Here is a 19,216-nt window from a genome sequence, read left to right as displayed (position 1 = left end):
TTTCTCTACGGTTATGTTAAATGGTTAGGAAAAGATAGAGGGTTGTCTCTTGTATCTGTTAATGTTAAAGAGAGAAGGTTTGGAACGTGCTGTACTCAGGAAATCCTGAATTAGTGAAGTACTGCATACATGTCAGAGGAAGGGAAGTGTTCTGGCATGTGCCATGATTCCCACAAAGCTTTCTCTTGTAATGTAGATGTAAGAGAACTGCGTGGGTTTTTCCCACTGGAACAGGCTATCTAAGCAGAGGAGAGTTGCTCTTGAGACCTAGCTGAAGGATTTGGTCTCTACAAATGAATACAGCTTCGTAAAATCTTTGTATGGATTGACTATGCACATCTGTGGCTTAATAAAGTGAACTATCTTACTGTCCTTACGTATTGCCTGTTAGCTTTGCTGAACAATTTTCCTTTTTTACTTTAGTATTTCTTTTCAAGTACAATTTAAAAAATGAAATGTGGTTTCTTTAAAGTTGAAAGTCAGTGTTACTCTCATCAAGTTACAGTCTTGAAAGGAAATTCTTGTTTACAGAATCCATTTTTTGTGTGTTGCTCAGTTTGCAGTACAGTTTTTAGAAACAGAAATGTATCTATGTTTTTGAACAGAGGAACATTTGGGTTTAAAAATAATATGCTTTTACAAAACCCAAAACCAGTGGAAACATTTGCATTATTTTTATAAATTCCACTGGTTTTGTTCTGGTATAATCATATTTCCTTTTGGATCTTGGTCATTGTAGTATTTTACTAGGATATAAAAACAAGAATATGAAACCGAGTAGAAAGTGATTTTTGTGAAGCAGGTTCAGTAAATCACCTCAGCTGTTGATTATAATAACACTTCTGACCTAAGGGAGTCTGTTTTAATGACAGTAATTTGTGAAGTCACTGAAGCTATTGTTATCTTGATGTTTCTCTCCAAGATATAATGACTTGTTTTTTCCTATGACAATAAAATAATAGGGAGAAGCCTTACTATTTTAGCTCTTCCTGTTAATATCCTATTCTGTGATCTACTTTATTGCTTTAGGCTTGCAGGACACTCACAGTTTTGTTCAATAATCACTTGTTCTCTTTTATGACCACTGAGAAGCTAGTTGCTTGTCCAGATCCACTTTGGTGCCTAGTTTTCGGTGAAATCAATAGGAACAGGGTGTGTAGGCAAGTTAGCTGTCATATTAACATGTCCTGTCTTATACAAGAATTGAGTGTCTATGGTTTCCAAATGTTCCCTTTCCTCTAAAGGTCTCATCTGGTGTTCCTGTACTGTGCAATAATATCACAGCAAATCATATGGACATAAACAAGCTAACCTTGTTAGCTAGCTTGAACAGAGATAACAATCTAACTATGACAGTATGGTGTCCTGTGTAGCAACAGAAGTCACTATGACTGTGGGTAGAAACAGCTACATCTCCTCTGCTGACCTGTGCCCTGTTGTGATTAGTCTGGTAATTTAAAGCTAGTGTGGGTTTATGTTTAATATTTTAGCAGCACGTACCAGACTCGAACTTCTTTTTCTTACTGATTGAATAGGACTTTGAAAGTGGCTTGCTTAAAGTTATATAAGAAATCTGTAGCAGAACCAGGTTTCAAAGGCCAGCAGATGAACCATGAAGACTCAGCAGTCACTAGTCGATGACTTGATTCTTGTCCATCAAAACTGGTGCTGTCCAAGGTAATAGTAAATTGTGTTTATGCTTAGACAGCCAGTTGTAATTGTAAAGGGAGTCGGCCCTGAATTCTGATTAAAATTGTATCACACAACATTATTATTATTATAAAAACATTTCTAGTGGTAATAAAGATATTACTGAATTAGTTGGAAGAATAGGGGGGTGATTCTTCCCCTCTAGTCAGCACTGGTGACGCCACATCTGGAGTACTGTGTTCAGTTCTGGGCTGCTTAGTACAAGAGAGGCATGGACATACTGGAGAGAGTCCAATGAAGGGCCATAAAGGTGATTAAGGGACTAGTGCATCTCTCCTGTGAGAAAAGGCTGAGAGAGCTGGGACTGTTTAGCCTGGAGAAGAGAAGGCTCAGGGGGGATCTTATCAATGTATATAAATACCTAAAGGGAGGGTGCAAAGAGGACAGAGCCAGGCTCTTTCCAGTGGTGCCCAGTGACAGGACAAGAGGCAATAGGCACCAGCTGAAAGACAGGAGGTTCCATCTGAACATCAAGAAACACTTTTTTACTGTGAGGGTGACTGGCCACTGGCACAAGTTGCGCAAAAAGGTTGTGGAGTCTGTCTCCTTGGAGATATTAAAAAAATGTCTGTCCATGGTCTTGGGCAACTGGCTCCAGGTGGCCCTGCTTGAGCAGGGGGGTTGGACCAGATGGCCTCCAGAGGTCCCTTCCAACCTCAACCATTCTGTGATTCTGTGAATAAAGTGAGACAGATTCTTTTAAATAAAGGTGGGACAATGAAACATCTTCGGTTGGGGTTCTTCCCTTCAGGAAGAGGGATAGGCTAGAAGTAGTGCCTTTGCTGCTGTATAAAAACAGAAATATATAAGTAAGACATTATGTAAGGATTTGCATGAGTTGTTCAGTTAACATCACACCATAGATATGTCAGTCCATTGTTGGCACATGGTCAGAAAACAGAGGTGCAAACCAATGAAGACTGGTCTGTAGAATGAGCTGGTTTCAGTGTTTATCTTGCAAAGCTAGAAAAAGATTTTTTTGTGTTTTAGTCTTACAAAATTCTGAACATCCAAGTGACACAAATGCTTCCTAATTTCACAGACTCTATTAGCTCCAGAAAGAGCTTAGTCTGCAGAGGACTGAGCCCTTAAAATTGACTAGCCTAACTCCTCAAAGATGGGGAAACTGTTGATATATGTAAAGTGAACTTGTAATGAGTTTCACAAAGCTATCTGGGTACTAGGTGAGACAGATACCTACTTTCCTCATGTAGCTGAGCACACTAGATATGTACTTCCTATTGCAATCCATTGAACTTTGGCAGCCTATTTAACCTGGCACCTTCAAGTTCTCACTAGGTACCAATACCCACCTTTTAGGTACCCAGTATCCTTTAAGATCTGTACTTCATTGAAGAATGCTCAGTGTTCAGATCTTTAACCATCTTTGCTAAAACACTATTTTAGAAATTATCTTAAAAGTAAGGATTCTTACTTGATATTGGACTTCAGTCTGAGAACACTGTAACCTTTATGTGACAAGTTTATGCATCTTCATTCTAATTCCTCTGCTTTTCTGGTTAACACTGAAGAAAAATAGTTTATTCTTATGAGGAAGTAATTTCGTCTGAATTGAGTTCTTTTTTTCCCCCTCTGTGTCAATCTTTTGAAGTGCCAGGCCTCTAAATAAAAGAGTTTTCTTAATGAAACAACCAATCTTGGTAAGCTAGGATCTGCCTTCCAAACAGAATTGAAGAAAATCTCCCTTTTTAGGTCTGGAATGTAAGCAGTTACAGAATTTCAGTGTCTGGAATGCTTGAGATTTACAAGCTAGCTTTCCTCAGCCAGGTATTGTGAAGTTATTTACAGAGCTCAAGTTTTAACACTTGGTAGTTTTAATACTATATGATTTTTTTTTTTTTGCAAATTTTTATAATTAAATTCTGCAGTTGTATTTTATGTAAGACTATGAATTTAAATATATGGTGTTAAAAAGCTTTTTTAGAAATTTTGCTGTGTGAATATCATTAAAGTTAATATAAATGTCATGTTAAAAACCTCATGCAACTCCTTGAGTATTTTCCCATCTGAGTTTCTGCTTTAAAGACAGTCCCAATCTTCAGAATTATTCTACTAACAGCACAGAGAAGGTAGCTTTTTTTCTGCTTATAAATTCACCTTCTCCCCTGTTTTAAGTAAACATGTGATTTAAATAACTGTTACCTTTTAAAACTCATCCAATAATGTAAACAGTTGAATTTCTTCTTTTTTTTGTTATTAAATGTGAGTTAGAAAAAGTATAATATTAGTTCTAAATATGGATCTCAACTCTGATGATGACTGTTTCCCTAATTTGGGGAAAATCATCTAACCTGTCACTTTCATTTTCTACATATGTTAAATGTTATGAAATTATTATGTTTTTTTAAAAAGTTGGTATTGAGGAGTTAGATTGCATAGGCTTATGAAGTATTTAGACTACTCAGATACTGGTCATTGAGTGCAGTGAAATACAGTTGTTCTCTTATTACTTTATTGATTTAATGTTAACTTACATTTTGCTTCAGCTCATTGAAAAAGAATATACATCTTTTCTTCAAAAAGTAATTTAAAACACAGACAAGTGTATTTTAATAATTACTCAACTGATTAATCATTTAGTAATCTGATTATTACAGATGCTATGCACAGTGGTTTTTTAAAGTACTTGCAACAGAACTAAAAGTGAGACCATATTGTACCATATCATGTCTTTTAAAGGTCATGGAAATTGTCCAATTGTCATTTTTTATTGTGTTATGGAATTTATTTACACCATTTTGCTTACCTTTAATGACATACAAGTTATTGTAGATAAACTATGAGGCAAATGTGTAATTATCCCCCTAACATGGAAAATGTGTTTTGTGTAGTTGTTCAAAGAGGTTGAACTGCACTCTAAATGGCTGTTTTAAGAAAAATAAATCTCATATGGAATCATAGACTTATTTGGGTTGGAAGGGTGCTGCAGGTCTCTTGTCCAATCTCCTGCTCAAAGTAGGGCCCACACTGATTTTAGACTAATTTGCTTAGGGCTTTGTCCAGTCAGGTCTTGAAAACCTCCGAGAATGGAGATTCTGCAGTCTTCTGTGAGATTCCCCAGATGAGATTAGCTCATTTCTGTGTCACAGCATATTTATCAGCACTAATACAAAAGATAAGTAAGTAAGTAGAACCTTGTTAATTAAATTTAAAGAGCCTGCATAATGGGGCAGTTTCTGGGAAATGTGAATGGTTATTGAAGGTGGCTAAATAGAATGGCTATTTAAACCACAGGAGCTTATATTTCAGTTCTAAACCACAGTCTGTTTACACTTTGTAGTATCTGCTAGACAAAGAAAAAAGCTAGATGAAAGCCAATGCATCTGAAGGAAAAACAAAGAAATTACAATGGAGAGTGGCTTTTATAGCCCATTTTGTTTGGGCTTTCTTGAACCTTTAGTATTATAAAGGTTAGTAATGAGCCATATCCAGACAGGTATATCTGTTTCTTTTCATACAAACATGTTGTCCTCCCACATGGTATATTGCATGATTGATGTTAAGATTGGATTGTGATGTAATTGATATAAAAGGCTTTTGTGAGGATTTCTGACATCTATTTGAATAATACCTGTTAAAATATAATAGATTCTATAGATTCTTTTTTTTATCCTTATCTTTTAATAGTTTGCTATTGTAGATCATCACTATAAATTTTCTGATTATTATTCTTAGTTTTTAGCACTAAACTGATTTTTTTGGAGACAGCTGAAAAGAAATATATTTTATCGCAGAAGAGATTTTCTAAGTTAAAGATACATTGAAAATTGCTCAACTGGGTTGATCTGATCTTGCTTTTCTGTTCACCTTTTCCATTGTGTACTGGAATAGAACAACCCAGGATACATTCTAACCTTTAAGTCTGTTTCACTATTAAAATGCCAGAAGAAATGAAAGAGAAAGCATAAAAGAAAGGCAAGATACTGATTTTTCTCAAATACAGCCCCTCCTCTGCTAAGTCAACATAAGGAAGGTATTGCAACATGTAAGGCCATATGACTGTGCTACTGAAGGATTGTATCTTTTACACTCAGGTGTCTTTTTGTGAACCATTCACTCGTAGGATGCATTTCAGGTATGACAGCTGTAAAACATAAGCAGCCTTGGCTTACCTGATAATGACTGATAATGATTGACTGTATTCCTATATTCTTGAATTACATAATCAAAAGATCTTTAGAAGAGCTTGTCTGTATCTGGATTTAATTTTAAGCTTTTTTTGCATATATATTCATATATTAATGTGCATATTCACATTTTAATTCAAACTTCAGTAAAGCTTTTAAGCACAATGAGATTTTGTTCTTTTAATTTTTATTTCAGTGTCAACTAACCTAGTTTAGATCTAGAAACTTTTGCTAGTATGTTAATGTCGATCATGAGTGTGAACTTTGTTTCAGTGTTTATATATTCACAGAAAGTAGTGCAGACAGTTATCAGCAAAACAGTTTCTTTGATAGTACAGTCTATTGTGTTCAGTGAACAAATAATAGATAAACTAGCAAAAGGACAGTGAAAGTTTACTGATATAGCTGTATTGACAAATTTTTCTACATAGACCTGTTTATATCTACACTTTGATGTTTGATATTAACGAGTCAAAAATCATAAATTATTTCCAAATTATAGTATTTGTTAAACAAGTATTTTTTAAAAAAAGAAATATTTGTTGAAGAGAATTGTTGCCGTTTTCTTTGAGTGCTGTTATAAAGAAAGTGTCTCATGTAGGAAAAAATGGTTGACTCTAGACACTTGTAATGAAAAGTAGAGCATTTAAGACCATTAGTAATTAACTTGACTCCATCCCAGTCATCTAGCAGCTGTTTTAGCTAATTTTTTGGTGATCTTTATCTAAGCACAATTATCACAATACCGAGAAAACTTGTAAGCAAACTGAACAGAATGAAATGATATAATGCATTAGTCATGTAGGGCTTAGTTGAACACTTTAATAGCTAGAAATTCAGATGTCATTTCTTCATCAGGTCACATTGATTTTAGCTGAAGTTTCAAACTAGTCATATAGGCTCTTACATATTTCTGTATCTGTGAGTATAGGTTCTACCATCTGAGGATTAGTTCCAGTACCTGCTGGAACTGTAACCTTCTTTTACCTGGTGCAACTCTGAGCATGCTAGTAATTCAATTAGCAAGAGTATGTGGCAAAGATTTTTTACATTTTTGCATTGTTTCTTTTGAGACGTCCATTGTGCGATTTGCTGCAGGCTGTCATTTTTGTCTGCCATCCAATGTATGTTGGCAAGAGGGTTGTGTACTAGTCTTTGTGTCTGGTCACAGAAAAAAATTCATGCATCTCAGCCAGACCATTTTGTTATTCCTTTAGAATTAAAAGCATATGAAACAGATGCAGCTTAATAAGTATTTTTTTTTATAAATAACATTTAAATAACTTAGAACAATAAAGTTCAAATACAACTTAAAATAAGTTTAATGCTGTAACAACAGAAAAAGCATGTATAAGGATGGAAAAACAATATTGAAAGCTGTATGCCCTAACAGGAATTATATAAAAGATAGGATATGTTACATAAAAAAACTGTAATATGTCTGAATTTTTGCTTCATCGTTATATAAAATGTTAATTTGTGAGAAGTGAGATGAAGTACATTATTTATTCCTATTCTTATTTTACATACACTATTTGAAACATCTTTTAGAGCAGCATTAGGTATTTGTTTCATTAATAGATAGGAACATTTTGTAGTAGAGTAAACTTAATTTTTCCAAACTAACTCTTTTATCTGAATACAATAATAAACATTTACAAGATTTTTTTTTTTTTTCTGATCATATAGTTTATGTATAGGATATCAGTTTCTTGGGGGAAGTATTTAAAATACTGCTCAGCCTCCACGTTTACTATTGACTTGATAATCTGACAACTCATTCCAGCAGCCTTAAAGTCTGACGTATTTTACACAACATTATCATCTGCTTATTATTATTATAGCAGCCATATTTAAGAAGCAGATAGGGTTTTTTAAATAAAATATTATCAGATAATCAAGTAATGACTTATTCTTCAGGGTAAATTAATTTAAGAAACTACCCAGTTACAATGACTAAGATAATGATTGTACAACTCTTTAGAATTTTTTACAACTTTTAGTTAGTAAATCTGGTTTTGTGTATATTTTCAAATCTTTTTCATGTAGTCTCTTAAAAATAAACATAAATGCGCAAGTCCAGCTTGTTCAGTTTCTCAGTAGTATTCCAGCCTCTCTTGATATCGTGTCAAATAATCTTCTTAAAAATAATCTTCCTGCTGGAACTAGTTCTTTATAGATCATTTGTGATTAGGATATTGCCAGAGGAAGAAAGTGGGATGCTCTATGTTCTTTCTTTGTTTTTTTACCTTTCATGGGGACCCCTTTGTGGTTTAACGTAACAAACATCTCCTTTCCTTTGTGTGTCCATTTTGCAGAAGCATATGTATTATAATGGTTTTCTTCAATCAGTTCTATGAAGTTGCAGTCCTCATTGCATACTTTCTGTTGAGAGTAAATAACAAAATAGAATAAAATAAGTACAAGTGGGTTTTTTAGATATTTAGATTAGGGAAGATTGGACAAAAATAGGCATTATAAACCCCACATATTATTAATATTTTTAATAAATAAATTGGACTTCTGAAATCTGAATATTGAATATTTTAACTTTGTCTATTCCCCCTTAGTATTCCACATTTTTAAAAAGTATATAAGCTCTAATCACTGAATTTATTAAATGGACATAAAAGTCTAGTACGGGATGTATGGGATAAGTACGGGATACATTTTAATTTGTTAGAAATCTATTTTATACAAACTGTACAGATGCTACATCTAAAAATCTGTATCTTTAAGATTGTACATGATGATTGTACACACAAGAGAAGTTTGCATCCATACCTTTCCATAGAGTCTTCCTGACTTGTTCATTGCCAGAAAGTATTCACTTTCCACTCCTTTGATTGCCACTATTCCAACGGCCACCGTTCGGATTTCTAGAATACCTGCAAAGGCACACAGTAAAGGCTGTAAAATGGTTTTTGTTCTCCAGTCAACTTAGAAGGTTTAGTTGAACTAATATTCTGTAATACTTCTGTGTTTATTGAAAATCTGCAGCAATCATTCTTAGAAAACAGAAAAATTATGTATTTATTCATGTGAAGAAAGGGCTAGACTTTAAAAATTGTCTGTATGTGATCATGTCTGCACACAGCCACTTAAAAAATTGTATGGTGATAATTTTTAAGTATATACTGAAGTTGCGATGTTAGTATAAGTAATTTTTCTATTTTCAAAGAATCAGCGTATCTTAGAATTTATCAGGCTCAGGGTTTCATTTGCAAGAATTATATACATAGCCATCAAGGTTCACAGAATTTGTGTAAAGCCTTTATTTTGAAGACTTGTGTAGCAGTATCATCTCCTTGAAAGAGTGTAAACCTTAGAACTTGCAAGTGATAGAAAACAGACCACAGTGTCTTAAATAAGATAAAGTATTTGCTTGACCTTTGTATGCTTTTATGACTGATTGGAGCTGTAAAGATACGTGTATTTGAAAATCATTAAAAGCTGCTCTGAGAACTTATTTATTCAAAACCAGAAAACATTTAGAGTTGTTTTCTGTAAATTACTTTATTTTCATCTTGATGACGTATATCTGCAATAGCTTTCTGTAGTCACTATGATACATTTAAGTTAACCTGCAACAAAAAAATATTCTTATGTTGATAAAAAAAAATAAATGGAGCAAAGGCAGGAGGATGGTGCAAGTTATTAAGGAACACCAGCTTGTTTTCAAGCTTAAAAATTATTATTGTTGTTTTAAGCAATATTTTAGAGTTATACTTCTGAGTTTGAGCCGTTTTCTTCCATATTGAGTCACCTACAGAACTGTGTGCAGCAGCATCTGTACTGTGACTTGTTCTCCAAAATTGGGTCTTTCAAAGCCAGCCAACTCTAGGCAAATTCCAATAGCTAAGCATGGGGGAGACAAGTGGTTGGGGGTGGGGGGGAGAGAGAGGCTTGTGTTAGATTGTCACCTGAAAGATGACCTACCTCTTGAACAAAACATTTCCTTTTTTTCTCTTTCAAGTTTGTATTGACTCTTCAGAGCCACCACACATGATAATAATTTTTCATTAATTAGTTTTTTTAGAAAGACATTAAGTATCTATGATATTTCTCCTTCCCTATACTTTTTTATATCTTGATGTCCTTTGCTTTCTTTACTGTTCTGTTTTGCTTTCTTCCTTGATATTACTGATGTATCTATCCTAGCCTGTATTGCTTACTGTTTTCTTCCTATTTTCCCTACCAGTAGATCAGTTGCCTCTTCTCATGGTGTATACCCTGCTGGGCATTCATCTCTGAACTCTTATACTTCTGTACTTCTCTATAATGCTAAGCCAACTTTAAGTAAAGCTTTTAGAATTCTTTGACGAGTTCCACTCTGCTGCAGGCCTAGCAACAATTCTTACAAAGGGTAATTTGTAACTGAAACTTACAAAAATTATATTAACTTTCATTTACATTTCACTTTAGAAAAACCACAGTGAGGCTGAAAAACAGATGAGCATCTGCATCTAGCCAAACAAAGAACATAACAGTGGAAGGGATCTCTGGGTCATCAAGTCCAGTGCTCTGCTAGCCTGGGAATTGCATCAGATAATTCTCTTTTCATAAACTTTGCCAATACTAAATTGGAGTTGTTATTTCTTTGCCCCCAGTGTTTCCGCCGAAGGCTGTTCCAGAGTTTGATTTATTTTAATGGCTAGAGACTCTGTAGTAATTTGCAATCTGCATTTTTTCAGCAACAGCTTATATCCATTTGTTCTTTTGCCTGCGCTCGCCATTAACTTAAGGAGAGGTTTTTTTTTAAATCTATGTTTGAGTTTTCTATTTATACAGAATTAAAAAAATGAAAGATTCAAAATGACTTTTTAAAACAAGTCATGCTAATAGGGATTGAGATTTCCTTGAGTAAGCTGATGTTGGCTGAAGTTACAAGAGTAAGAAATACTACTGCTTTTAAAAAGGAAATGCCAAAAGCTTTTGTCCAAGGCAATATTATTATTAGAATTTTTACATTATTTTTGAGCTTGCTTTTTTTTCCTTTAAGTAGATGGTGACATTCATAGTAACTTGTAGGAATTATTTTATTTTAGTTTTGGGACTTGTTTTTCTACTTTATTCTCAGTTGAGACATGAATGTGTTTCATGTGGAAACTTTACACTATCCATATAGAATTTGGTATAGGATAGAAATTAGGGATGTAAAAATATTTTATAAGCCTCCTGGATAGCAAATCTGAATGGCAAAATAAAATGTTATCTATCAAAGTTATATTTTACTTATAATTTACAAGGGCACTATGTGTGATAGATTTATTATATTCAGGTCTTTACATGGTTTTTCATCTTATTTGTTAAAATCCCATTGTGCATAAAAAGCAATGCATTTTAATTAAAGACGGATAATGTGAGATTCATAAATTGTTATGCATATTCAGTGCTATTTGCTATATTATTTTGTGCATTTCACAATTTTAAGCCATTATGTACCCCCAGAATTAGGGCTAGCTCTCACATAAATAACATTTGACACCCTGACTCAGAGGTGATATGAAATCCAAAGAATGTTTTAGGTCTTTGAATGGCACTTTTCTAAAGATACCGTGTCTGTGCATCTCTCCATAAAGTTTAGTGAGGTAACACCCATGAACTCTTCAATAACTATGTCCCATTAAAAATGTTGTAATATTAGCAATGTTAAAGAGAAAGAAAAAAGACTACAGAGAGTTCAGTGGAAATAGGGCTTGTGTATTCTTGATTCTTTGCTCAGAACATGTCAATCTCAGTATTAAATGGCCTATCATAAACTGCATGTGCTTGTTTTTCTGTTCCCAGTTCTAGATCATGTCTCATCTGTTCTGATGTGTCTTAATGTATCCCCCAAGGAGAAAGCAAGCATGAATTCTTCCCTTTTCAGCAAAGCATTTCTGTGATTTAGGTCTCTGAGGCAGCATCTCACATGCACTTTTGTATTTGATGTGCAAGTGCTTCATCACTGAGTTTCTCTCTCTATTTTAAGGCATATGACACAAGTTCCTTAAGCAATAAGACAGTACACTGTAAGCTCCCTTTTCTTCTTCTGGAGGCTGTACCTCAGTAATTCTTCTGTTCATTTCAGAAATGTAGTATTGCTGCAATTCATTGCATATTTTTTTCTTTAAATTAAATAAATTATATAGGAAATGGAAACACGATTTTTAGCAAACTTGGAAAAGTAAGACTTTACTGTGCAGTTAGAACTGTGATAGCTGATTTTAGCTGAGAATTTGATTTATGATCTTTCAGTATATAGTCTTTTGTATGGAACTCAATTGTTTTGTTAATTACAAAATGTCATGTACATACATGAATTTAAAATTTCTTCCTTTATGTACAGAAACTATGGAAAGAGACTATTACGGTTGAGAAGTCATACACTGAAAGTTTATTAGTTTATCAGTGTCAGCATTGCAGTTGTATCACATGTTTAAATTTAGTATCCAATATCAGAGGTCTATCACGGACCAGGAAGAATGATTTTTTAGTAATATTCAATTTAATACAGACAGAGATGTCAGTACTTTAACTGTTTTACAAGGTGCTTCTGAACATACAAGATTTATAAGGTGACCAGCTTTTTTCTCCACACCTATTGTGCGCTGCATAATTCTCAAAGCACAAGTTCTTTGATGAACTAGTTAATTGAATCTTTAACACTTATAAACAACATAGTTTCACTGTGAAAACATCTAAACTACTTTTCTATTTTTTCAATACTCAGCTTGATATATAAACACTCAACACAAACTTTGAGGTTAGAGAGACATGTGGATGATGGAAATTACTGTCTCTTCCAATTATAATTTTATAACTTATATTTAAATATAAAAATGATCTTTTATATTGTATCATAATTATAGCACCAAAGCAGGAAACTCCTAAAGGATATACCAAAGAATAAAATAATAAATCCATAAAATAGAGGAAGTAAGTTGTATTTTGCCCTCTTTGTTTCATTTCCTTTCAGTATCTCTATTAAGTCAAGATATCACATTATATTACACTATATGACATTATAGTCATATTGGTCTGTCTGTATTTTGTATGTGTTCCTGGTACTCAATCACTGTAAGAAAAATTACATAATGGTAAATAGACACTAGGATGTGTTGTTGCAGATAGGAACCTAATCCATCAGTAGGTGTCAAGAGGTAATAAAACTGTTCAACCAGAATTTTGGCCAACTGCAGATATTCCCTGTTGCTTCTATACTTTCTGAAATCATCTGATACTGACAATTCTTACCAACAGGATGTTGGGCTAAATTAAATTGGGATCTGAGCTGATATGGTTATCCTTATGCTCTTAGTGTATATGGTTTGTTACACAGTTGTGACTGTTACATTCAGCCAAGTCTGTGAATGTGATCTTTTTAGTTAGTTTGGTTTTTTTAAAAAAAAAACCCTTCTTTTTACTCGTCTCTTTCGTTTTGAAATTCTGCATCATTGCAATGTCTTTAATAAGACTAGCCAGGAACAACATTTGGTGTACTGGAAAGTAACCCAATAATCTCATTTTTCTATAAATGCAGGAAGAGCTTGGCTTCTGAGTAACTGATGGTATTAAAATCAACAACAAAGCAGTAATATACTCTAAAGATTAGGTTTATAAGGATGGTAACCTGAGTTAAGCAAAACTCACCGAAGCTAAAGAGTGTCTTTTCTAGTGTACCATTTTTGACTGCCTTTAAGACATGAACTGAACTAAAATGTATTCGTTTCATTGCTCCTCTACTGTGAACCTAAGTGTAGCTGAGCTTCAGTTCATGCTAATTCTTGTTAGCTGATTCATTGGAAGGAGGTAAATCTCTATATCCGTAGACAAATGGTAGTAGAAGTAAACCTACTATATTGTGTTATGTTTGTAGGCCATTTTATATATCAAGGCAAAAATTCTGTCCTCATTAAAGTGAATAGTAAGATTTCAGCTAACTCAGTAGAGCCAGGATTTTATCCCTAAGGTAGTTCCTTCAGTGAGGCAGGAGAGGTATAGTAAGCTAAAATCTATTCAGAAAAAAACCCACACAGAAATAGAGAAAAATGCTGAAAAGGCACACATGTGAGATTTGTCTGTGCCAGTTTCTGAGTATTAGTTTATGTAGCACCAGATACTTCAGATAAATGATAAAGAAATAAAATCTACAGTCAGAAATTCTACTAAGGAAAGCCTCTTCTCCTCACTCTAATAGTATACCATTCATTGTCTTATATTAGCAAGTCCATTCTTATGTGCTTCCCTTTGAAGTAAAAAGTTCTAATCCTTTCAATCTCTATTCATGAAAAGGAAAAAGTCACCAAGCTAGGATGGGAAAGAGAAAATTCTTATATGTAGATTGTTTCATTTAAATACTCTTTTAATACTCTAATAACCAAAATTACTTTAAAGACATGCTTAAATTGATAAGATGCTGATGATGAGAAGTTCGGAAGGCCAAACTTCAACAAGGTCTTAAATATCCTTGGTTTAAAAATGAAAATGTAAACTATGTTTTTCAGTTACTTTATCTAAAGCATCCACATAGAAGTTCAGAAGAGGTTTAAGAGAAGACTTGAATATACCACAAAGTAACTGGGAAAGAAATCAGATTAAAGCCAGAAAGAGAAAAAAAACCTGGAAATGGGCATACAAAATTGAAAACAACTGTAATTTCTATAAAATCAGCATGAAATTCCAAACAATTTTATATGGTTGCATGGTCAGTGTATCAAATGTAGCTTAAAATTCCTGTAGTGAATGAAGTTTCCTACAGAGCTGAAATTCTGTCCGGTGTACGTAAAAGACACTCAGCTGAGATGGGCTATAGTTTCTGTTTAGAAGATGATGACTACAGATGCTGGCAGCATTCCTTTCAGCCACTTGGTGCAAATTAAATAACAGACAGTTGATATAAAATCCAGTAGGAAAAAACCAAAGAAACAAAACAACCCTTTAGGTTGACACAACAGTTTTAGTGGGTGAAATATATATCAGGTTTTTTACATATTTTACATAGCTTTTTTACCAATTTACATAATAAATGAGGTGAGTTTCCTGGCATTGTGGTCTAGAATGACAGTTGCTCAGTACTTTACAAGTAGACACTTTAACGTCTGGACTTATTCCATGACTGTGGCCTGGAAGACAGGACAGTACCTCAGGCTGGAAATTTATGTAGAAAAATTGGCATTTAGCTACATAATTGATACACAATTGGGCATTCTCATGTGAGATAATTCTTTCCTGGCAAGTGGTATTTGATAATTTTGTTTTTAATCACCTGATATTAAGTATCTTTTTCTGATTTAATTAATATTTTCACATTAACATTTTCATCTTCTTTTTATTTGTTAAACTTTTTTTGCTTTTACAACACAATAATACTGTGACATTTTATTTGTTTTAACAAATCTTTGCTTTTATTGCTACACAATCTGTTTACCGATTATATTAAACTAATTTCTAACTGTATGCAGCCATAGCTGAATAGGCAGAGTTTCTTTGTATTTGCCCATAATATCCTCAAATAACAATATCCTGTCTATAACAAAGTAGTGAGAGCCTTGTGATTCAGCAAAATCGGAGCATTTTGTCTTTAATCATTTTGCAGCCAAGAGGCTGAAAGAGCAATTGCAATTCTTGCTTCTGAGAGCTGTAAGGAAACCAGTAAGTGCAGCACATTACTGAAGATCCAGCAGGTGCTAACAACCTGTCCAGTTGGTCTTTGGAAGAGAAGAGAGAGCAGAATCACTGAGCTAGATGTCTTTTCACACACTTGGGAACGGCCCCAATATGTCGGGTGATAAGATTGTTCAGGAAGATTTGAGAAGAGGTTTTAAAGTACATACTGTGTTCAGTCCCTCATCAACTGGCTCTTTTTCCAAACATTTCATATGTTGCCGATATCCCTTCAATGTCTATCACATAATGTTTCTGGTCACTGCTCCTCAATTTGTTAGTATCAGAGTTTCTGTAGACATTAATTCAAAGAGAAATTTTGGCATCCATTACATTTTTCAGCAAGGCCGACAGCAGTTTCATCCCAGTGTTTTTCTGTTCTGTCAGGTTGTACAACACAGGTACATAAGTTATGAGAAAATGTTTAAGGGTAAGATGGAAACTGCTAAGAAGACTTCTGTAGTCTTCTAAATGCTGGAAAGAAGGGAAGAAGAAGAAAAGGAAAAGTATGGGTTTTAAGGAAAGAAAAGCAAAAGTGAATGTCCAGAAGCTAGTTGTTATTTTACATTCTTATTATTTCCTTTTAAAAAAATAGCTAACAGATAATATATCTAATGCTGATTTTTAAAATATTCTAAATGCTTTACAATACCAAATTTTATATTTACAGCACTTTATTTCTTGTGGCCTCTCTGTGCACTGAAGTTGAAAAAACCACTCTGTTGCTGATTTTTAGGGGTAGGGAGGCTGGCACTGACAGTTAAGCACTTGTGAGGAACGTGTTTGTGAAACACCCTTTCCTAGGGAGAATTGTATTAAGATAAAGTATGTGGAATCTCAAATAGGGAAAGAGAGGGCAGAAAAGACTTGGATGGAGAATAAGTCAAAACAAAATGAAACTTCTAAATTTCACTAACTTGTGTTTCTAATTAATTAAATTTGGAGCACATATTTATGAATTCACATGACCTTTGCAGATGATTCAAGGCCAAGAAAAATGCTCTTGTCATTGCTTACAAGATGGTGTTTAATGGTATTTAATGTAATTTCTTCTTTTGTTCTGGGATTTAATAAGTTAATGTTTGTGCCTCTTAAAGCAAGAAAATGCAAATCACGATGGTCTATCATACGGTAGTTTGGAAAACTTTCATGGTGTTATTAGTGCGTGCATGCATTTGGTGAGCCAGCACAGTAAATACATTCATTAGCTGGCTTATTACACTTGAAATGTTCTTCCAGAGGAGTCTGTCAGTATTTGTTTTCTGAAAGTAAATGAATACTTTCACTGGATAGTTTTGTAAGTCATTGGTTTCAGGAAACATTACCCCTTTCTATCTCTTTTAAAAAAATAGTGTGTATATTGTGAAGTATTTGTTTGTGCTGAAGTTATTTTGATTCTTAATAATATTTTTCAATGGATGCATCTTAAAGTTCATTTTTAGGTAGAGCAATTTGTGTGCTCATTCTCTCTCAAATATAAAATCTAATGGTAAAAAATTTACTGCAAATAAAGGTATTAGTTTAAGAGATACTGTAATATGATTTAATTCTTTTTTTACCCTTCCCCATTATTAAATTACAATTGATAGAAAGTAGAATTTGCATTTGTATTTTGTACTTTCCTTAGCAAGAGAGTGAAAGAGTTTCCCAGATGGTACCTCATAGAACTTATGTTCATAAGCTTTGTAAGTAGAAATAGATATACAAGTATATGTTATAATGGTTTTCAAAGCAGAGATGAGATTGTCTCCATCCCAGGAATTTTCTGTCTATGGATATGATTTTAATAAATAATTAATTGTGGTAACAGAAAACAAGCTGGTACATACATTCACCGTCACTTTCTTTTTTTAATGTCATATATTTGCTTCTCCTTGTGATACTCAGAATTTGAACACATATAAAATATGTTATTTATGGCATGGGCCAATATGAAAGGCTAAAAAAGCTTTTATTTAGAAGCTTTGTGCTGTATCCATGCATGCATTTGCTGTGCATGTGTAGACTATCTGAAGCACTCTAGATATGAATATGACCGTAAAAATGATCTGCACATAAACAATGGATCTGTCAAGGATTTTCAGTAGAACACTTGAAGCTACTGCTTCAGTGAGGTGCCAGACATCTGGATATCATGGGCAAATATTCAAAGTACTCAAAACTCATGTTTTTGTCCCATATGTAATTTCCAAGCAGGAAAAATTGCAGTTGTCTGAGGAAACATGATTAACGATAAAGAGATATTCCTTGAGGACTTGATGCAGCATATTGTTCAATGATCCTCAAGTAGCAGAATTTGCTTATAAGATTTAGTCCGTGTGCAGAACATGTTTGATTAAGCATAAGTAGCTGATGTTTAATTACCTTTTTGCAATTCATTGGGCACAAAAACAGTAGGCATACTGTATTTAAAAAAATAAACAAATTGCTAAACAGAAGTCCATCAAAGTATTTTTTGTACTTTGGTGGATTTTCATTTATTGATCATTTTAAAGATTCCTTACGTGACATTACATTATCCATAAATTTCTCCACTGTTTGTCAGTCCTACAAACTGATTAATACATGCATTGCTAGATAGAACAACTTTATAATAAACCATTGTTCTGGTGGTATTCAACAGTTGACAGATAAGTTAGTTATGGAATTTGAGCCATGTCAAGGTTTCTGAAAGAAACTGCTAACTTGATAACTCTGTGAAGATAGTATAAAAAACGCAAGATGAGAACCAAAGAGAAGAAAGAAGATACAACAGGAACTAAAGTGACTTTAGAAATGCTGTTATTTTACTTACAAGATCTGTTCTTTGCATGTGTACTTGAACTTGTGGGTGTTTACCTTTATGACAGAGAAGGAAGGAGTAAGCCGAGTTCCACTCTTAAGTCTGCATTTTTCAGAGTATTTACACAGTTTCACATGCATCATCAAATGTATCATCTGGCCTTCTGAATACGTATTACTGGTACCACAGCATGAAAAGAAGAGTCTGGTTTGAACTTCCAGGTTGCTGTTTAGGAAATACACCTTCCTTTTTACTTACAAACTTACCACATTTGATCTGCAGTGGGAAATATTAAAAGCCATAATACCTTTTCTAGTTATTTTTCAAAGTGAATAAATGTAAAGCAGTGCTCATCAGTTTACAACGCTCAGTAAAGCTTACCTCCACTAATTACTGTAGTGAGGATTTCAGTGACCATATTGCAATGAATTGTTGCCACAGAGAAATAGCTTAGAATTTCTGCATATTTTTCCTTATTGTAGAACATATTTGGCCTCAATTTTATATTAACTCTCTGCTAATGTTGGTGAGTTAGTTAGGTTTGTAAATAAAATGCTTCATTCTTCATTGAAAATGGTAGCGTAAGAAGAATTGGTCTAGGATATTCTGACTAAATTGCCTTCTCTCCTTCTGTGTATGTCTCATTGGAACATTAGCATTTTGGACCATTGTCTTTCCAATATTTCTCTTGATTTGATCTTCAAAACCAAAAGGGTGTGACATTTTTCACTGAAGTAGATCGTAAAACTATGGAACTTTTCAATTTAGAGGTCTGACTTGTCAATAGCAGTATATAGTAACAACTGAATAACATGCTGCCCCAGGCAGTCATTCACTTGTGAATTTCTCATTAAACTTATTAGAACCCTTCACTTTGCTGATCTCCACTGTGCATTTCATATAAATATTTTCTTGATCAGCTTCTTAT

At 33.7% G+C, this 19,216-nt stretch overlaps 1 protein-coding gene across 3 annotated transcripts in view; it reads right to left on the bottom strand.

Moving 5' to 3' along the window:
- Positions 1–7,162: 7,162 nt before the first annotated feature.
- Positions 7,163–19,216, bottom strand: part of FGF7 (fibroblast growth factor 7) — a 30,831-nt gene continuing 18,777 nt past the window's right edge. For all 3 annotated transcript variants that reach the window (XM_050903170.1, XM_050903169.1, XM_050903168.1), the window contains exons 3-4: positions 8,643–8,746; positions 7,163–8,243 (exon numbers count right to left, since the gene is read on the bottom strand). In XM_050903170.1, the coding sequence (XP_050759127.1) occupies positions 8,049–8,243; positions 8,643–8,746 (299 nt within the window). In that variant the 3' untranslated portion in view covers positions 7,163–8,048. The remainder of the gene's footprint in view (positions 8,244–8,642; positions 8,747–19,216) is intronic.

Source organism: Gymnogyps californianus, chromosome 11 (genome assembly GCF_018139145.2).
Source record: "Gymnogyps californianus isolate 813 chromosome 11, ASM1813914v2, whole genome shotgun sequence".
In the NCBI taxonomy this organism is placed as follows: Eukaryota; Metazoa; Chordata; class Aves; order Accipitriformes; family Cathartidae; genus Gymnogyps; species Gymnogyps californianus.
The sequence above is the reverse complement of the archived record's forward strand: the minus strand, read 5'-3'. Positions and strand labels throughout refer to the sequence as shown.